This window comes from Camellia sinensis, chromosome 10 (assembly GCF_055761805.1).
Source record: "Camellia sinensis isolate YWXY chromosome 10, ASM5576180v1, whole genome shotgun sequence".
Lineage (NCBI taxonomy): Eukaryota > Viridiplantae > Streptophyta > Magnoliopsida > Ericales > Theaceae > Camellia > Camellia sinensis.
Genome location: NC_138970.1, coordinates 150,762,294 through 150,768,041, shown reverse-complemented (window position 1 = coordinate 150,768,041; position 5,748 = coordinate 150,762,294). Strand labels below are relative to the sequence as shown.

Here is a 5,748-nt window from a genome sequence, read left to right as displayed (position 1 = left end):
TTAAAATTATTAGTCTTGTAGTACATTTGTTTTAGGTCTCTTATAACATGTTTGTTTTGCTAGATCATGAGCAAAAATACTTTTTTTAATGAAAATGCTAGTAATTTTACATTTATAAAATTAGTCACATCATTTATTATAATGAATAAATAAGTGTTTGCTCTTATATTATTATAAAATAATTATAATCAAACACAATATAAGTACAACAAATCTCATAATATATAATTTCATGAGTCTTACATAGCACTAATTCCAACCTTAATCACACATGATATTACCAACTCTCAAATTAGGCCTCAAATGTAACGATGTCCAGAGCAATACTCGAATATAATGCTTTATCTCAAATTGTATAATCTATACATTTTGGATAATTATAATTCTCACATTTTTATTATTTTGATCAAAGGCACCAAAAATAATATTGTGAAATATATTCAACTTTCTATGCTTAATTTTCTATTTAAATAATGATTTTATTTACTTTTTTAGTTGCAATGATTTTATTTACTGAACAACTTGTTAAGTGGACATTAATATTGTGTTTAATTTGAAGATTTAGAAAGAAATTTAGAAATGAAAAGAAAAAATATATATGAAATTACTTTAAATGAAAGTACATTTTATTTTTATTTTACTGTTTTTTCTTTTCTTTTCAAATATATTTTTAAATCTTTTAACCAAACACAGCGTGAAAGAACATTGATCCCAAGCCACCAAATGCAAAGAATAATCATAAGTTTTTTTTTTTTTCTTTTATTAGAAATTACCAGAAGTGAAGAAATAAACAATTATTTACAGATTAATGAACTTTCGTAAAATTATTTCCGGACAGTTTTGCCCTTTATACAACACACTACACAACACCGCCTCACTTTGCCTCATCACGACAGTGAATAACCTCCCATTGCACGGAATCGTCAACTACCTCATCCGAGACAATAACGGCGTCAGCATCCCACCAAGTATCTCCCTCAGATTCCGTCAGATCCTCTAACGGCAACTTAACCTTCCTCATATCACCCACCGTCAACGTGCCGGACACGTCATCTCCGACATAAAACTTCTCTCCGCCGCCGCCGGAATTGATACGCACCACCGTCCCCCTCCGCGGAGACCAGTCGGCGTACATCGCCGGAATCTGACTTCCGATCCTCGTATCAAAAACCCCCAAGAAAATATTGTCGTTGTTCTTCGATCCAGTCGAGAAAATCACCGCTGGCGATTGCGACGACGTAGAGATCGCCGAAATCCGAGATCTCTCTCCCGAAAGCGATCTTATTTTCCGATCTTCGTTCAAATCCCAAAGCGAAACCACACTCTCAGAAAATTCTTCATCGAAATCTAACCCTAACCCTAGATTGTCCCAGAGCTTCACAACGCTCTTGCCGCTAGTGAAGTCAGACCACGAGAACCGATCCCCGCCGAGGCTGCGCCGCCGCCGGAGCTTCCGTCTAACGCCGCTGTAACAGCTCGAACCCGCGACGCGAAAATCTTCGTCGATTGGGTGGCGATCTTGAGAGGACGTGGTGGGCTCGTCGTCGTCCGATGAATCGGAAGAAGTGGAATCATCTTCATCGGAGTCGAATACGTGGTCGATGTGTTGTGTAAGAGGTCCTGAGGAAGCTAACAAATTGAATTTACAAAATCTAACGATTGATAGCTTGATTCGGGTGATCATGCCGCCGAAAGTAGCGACAAGTGCGAGAATCAAAGCACCCCATTTCCAGAAACTGTAGACTTGAGGCACTTTCCCAGTACCCGAATGCGAGAAATTTCGAGAAAATAGAGATGGATTTTGTAGATTGATGATGTTGAGCTCTTGAATCTCCATACTATTGCTAAAACAATCCTTGAATAAATGTCAGAGACCACTATGTTAGATTGAAGAATATAGGGTGGCAAAGTTTTTTTTGGTTGGTGAGAATGGTTGTGAATTGGGAGAGAGATTTGAGAAGGTTGGTTGGGTTTTATAATAGTGGGGGAGGGGATGATGATGATGTGTAAAATAATAAAACGAAATTTTTTTTTTTTAAAAAAAAAAACAGAGTTTAACCATTCATAATAAAATATTTTTTAGATTTTTTAATTTTAATTTAAGTTACTCATCTATTAAGTAAAATAAATTAAAAATAAAATATTTTAACTATTAAAAATTATATAAGTGTACATAAAATGTTTATACTACCCAATTTTTATTGAATTTAATAATAAAAATAACAAAATTTTTTTATTAATTTCACTTCATGAAAATAATTAAAAGTAAAAAAATTCAAAATTAAATTGGTAAAATTAAAATTTTGTTTTGTTAGTCAAATTCTGAAATATTTTTTTTTTTTTTGTATTTTTGCGTAATATTAAAGTGCTGAGATCCATATCTAAAAATAAAAATAAAAAACGTGCTGAGTGTGACGTGGCAGAGGGTTAGCGGATGGGGAGAGAGAGTTTTGATGGTCCACGTCAGAAAAGGTCGGAAAGTTTTGTGGGAGTTGGAAAGAGATTGGGATGAGGGAGTCAGCAGGAGAGGAGAGTGTAATCATAGGATGTGTCATTGATGAGTCATAGTGTCAGAGGTAGAAGATCTGGACCGCTAATTACATCATCATAGGGATTCACGTAACTACTCAGAATTTGTGGTAGTTGAGTTTCTGACGGTCTACCACTACAATGTTGACACGCGGCTTCTGTTTGTGGAGGCACAATTTTTTATCTGTGGTGGCGGTGTCGCTTTTTTGCACTATAATTCTTGGTCCAAGCAATAGAATAGTGTTGGAGACTTGAGTGGGTCATACAAAAACAAATTTTTATTTTCAAAAAGAAAAATGATTAGTGATCTAGATTTGTGTAATTTGAATGGTTTAAATGTATTAAAATGACGTTATTTTATTTTTAAAATGATATTATTTTAATATATTTAAGTCATGAATTTTCGAACCATCAAGCATTACTATTTCAAAAATATTAGAGATCTTAAAATTTTATAAAATTTTTTATCAAATATCTTATATCAATATAGGACTCACATTGAACCCACATGGTATAAGTCTTACACTTGAGACATTGGTTAGAAATTTTTATAAAATTTTTGAAGTCTCTACATTCCTCTTTTATTTTTTATTTCTTTTTGGAAATACAAAAACAGTGAAATTGTTCACAGTTGAATTTCTTGCGGGGCACAATTTCGTTTTTTTTTTTTTTTTTTTTTTTTGGTGTTGTTGCTTACACTAATTTGTAGATGGTTGGCATCAATTTAATGTTTTTTTGAAGGGTAAATTACCTTGACATTCCTGAGATTTAGCTCAATTATATCTCATTCTCTAACATTCTTGAAATTACATTCTCACTCCTATGGCTAATAGTCTCATTTTATAAATTCTCTGCGTATATAAAGGGTAACAACTCTTAATAGAAAAACAGAAAAAAATTACATTGAAAAAAAAAGTAAAGCAAAAGAAATAAAAAATTTATATATAAATAAAAGAAGTAAAGCAAAGCAAGAAAAGAAAGAGTGCATAAATTCATATTTTCATTCCGTCTAAAAAATTACTATGACAAGAGGTTAGTATAATTTTCCAAATGTCAAGGGTGATATATATTAAATTCAAACCTCAGGGGCTTTAAGTGTAATTTATCCTTTTTTGAATTTTCCTTACTTTCATTAGTTTTTTAAAAATTGTGTCAAAAATTTTACTTTTTTAAATTGTTTTGTGTAGATCAATCTAAAAAGTAAAAATAAAAAAACAAAGGCCATGTTTGGTTTGTATTTATGAAATAATTTTGAAAAATAATTTTCTAAAAAGAGCTTACAAAACTTCAAATTTATTTTTTATTTTTTAGACAGGAACTTCAAATTTATTTGGATGCATGTTTTGAGAACAGTTTTGTAGTTGAATAGATGAGGTATGAAAGAAAAATGATTGATTGATGTATAGGATGTGAGAGGAAAAGATGGGAGAAAAAAAATAATTGATTGATATGTAATAGAGAAAAAAGTGATTGAAAATTTTTTTTTTCAAAAATTTTTAACCAAACAAATTTTAGAGAATTTTTTTCTCAAAAATTTGTATCTCTAGGTGCAAACCAACAAGGAGAAAAAAAAAAAAAATTCAAAAAGAAGCATAAAACCATAAAAAAATAAGCCCCAAAAAAAACCGATTGCTTTGATTTTTTTTTTTTTTTTTTTTTTGGCCTTTTGTGAACTTTTTTCAAATTTTTTAAATTTTTTATACTTTTTTTCTCAATCCATCTGGTTGAGTAAAACTCAAAAGCCAAAAAAAAAGTTCAATTAAAAAAATAACTAAATATGAAAAAAATGACCCAAAAAAAAAAAAATTTCTCAAACACTCGCTTTCATTAAAGCACTTTTTTAAAGAGTTATGACTAGAGTATTTCCAACGCATACTCTCTCTCTTTTTTTTCATCAAATTTTAATAAAGATTTGTGTTAAAATTTTCATCTAATTCCAGACGTTGCAACACTATATTTTCAATTTTCACTGAACAATCACCCCGTCGGGAGGACAGCCAGGAGGATGTCTGAGTAGTCAACAGACAATGGGCAACTTTGCAAGTAACTGGTTGTCCGAGAGGACAATCAGCCTGACAACCAGCTAATCGTCCGTCCATTGTACAATGAAGCACAACAACTCTCTCCAAAAATTTGATGAACGCTAAAACCTCTCTCAATTTGATGAAACTTTTGATTTTCTCCTCATTTGATATAGGGTAATTTGATGTTAGGATTGGAAGAAAAAAAGTAAACGTATTTTATCAAATTTAAATTTGATTCTAAATCTAAATAAGAATTGAAGACACTTGGCAAGGGTTCATTGGGCTTTTTTGGCTCAATGAGCCATAAAAGGCAGAATAGGCTCATGAGCCACAACAGACAAAACATCCCATCCAACCCCATAATTATTACACTCTTCTCTCACAAAAAAATTAAAAAAGTCAAAAAGCCAAAAGTCCTTCCCAAACTAAGCTTTTGAGCCCAGGCTCATATAGTCAAAAAAGTCAAAAAGCCAAAAAGCCAACCCACTTCCCAAACGGAGGCTTAATCAGTCTTGAGTGGGTCACCCAAACACATTTTTAATTTTTTAATCAAGGAATCATAAAAACAATAAGAGTGTTCAATCAGTGGTAGGAATAGGATTTGAAAATTTTAGAATAAATAATTAAGAGTTGTATCAGAATCACTACACACGTCACTCAATTATTAAAGATGGATTATTATCTTCTACAAAATTTTACAAGATTTTAGAAGTGTAGGTTCCCTTGTATATTTGGTAATTTAAAATTGTTATTAAACTTAAAATTCTTCTTCTAATGATTGTATAAAATAAAAATAAAAAAATCACCCTACAATTCAATTTTCTACCACTTTTTTGAAATTTCCCTATTTCCCTCTCCTCTTTTTACTAAATATACCTTAATTTTGTCTATATTGTGTAAATTTGGCACAAATAATATAATTTACATTCTTGTGAGATGAAAAAAGAGAAGTGTAAAGGTTTAGGTGAATGGCTTTATTTATTCATTATTGCGTTAAATTCATTTTATCCTCTTGTAGTTTGGGGTTAGACCACTTTACCTTTTTATCATTCAAATATAGCAAGAAAGCCTACATATGATTTTGGACTAAAATGTTACTGTTAGCTTTTTCATCCAAACTAACGAAAGGTGTATTACATATATAATTTCTTAAAGAAGGTTTTGTTTTCTAAAAATTAGAATGAAATTAATATAA

At 31.1% G+C, this 5,748-nt stretch overlaps 1 protein-coding gene across 1 annotated transcript; it reads right to left on the bottom strand.

Annotated features, from left to right (window-relative positions):
• Positions 1-733: 733 nt before the first annotated feature.
• On the bottom strand, positions 734-2,007 carry LOC114315617 (uncharacterized). Its single transcript, XM_028262221.2, has one exon. The coding sequence runs from the start codon at positions 1,835-1,837 to the stop codon at positions 875-877; it is 963 nt and encodes a 320-aa protein (XP_028118022.2). The 5' UTR covers positions 1,838-2,007; the 3' UTR covers positions 734-874.
• Between the last annotated feature and the right edge of the window lie 3,741 nt (positions 2,008-5,748).

What these genes read in the sequence shown, in the direction of transcription:
- LOC114315617 (XM_028262221.2), bottom strand. Translation starts at nt 1,837, where the DNA reads ATGGAGATTCAAGAGCTCAACATCATCAATCTACAAAATCCATCTCTA.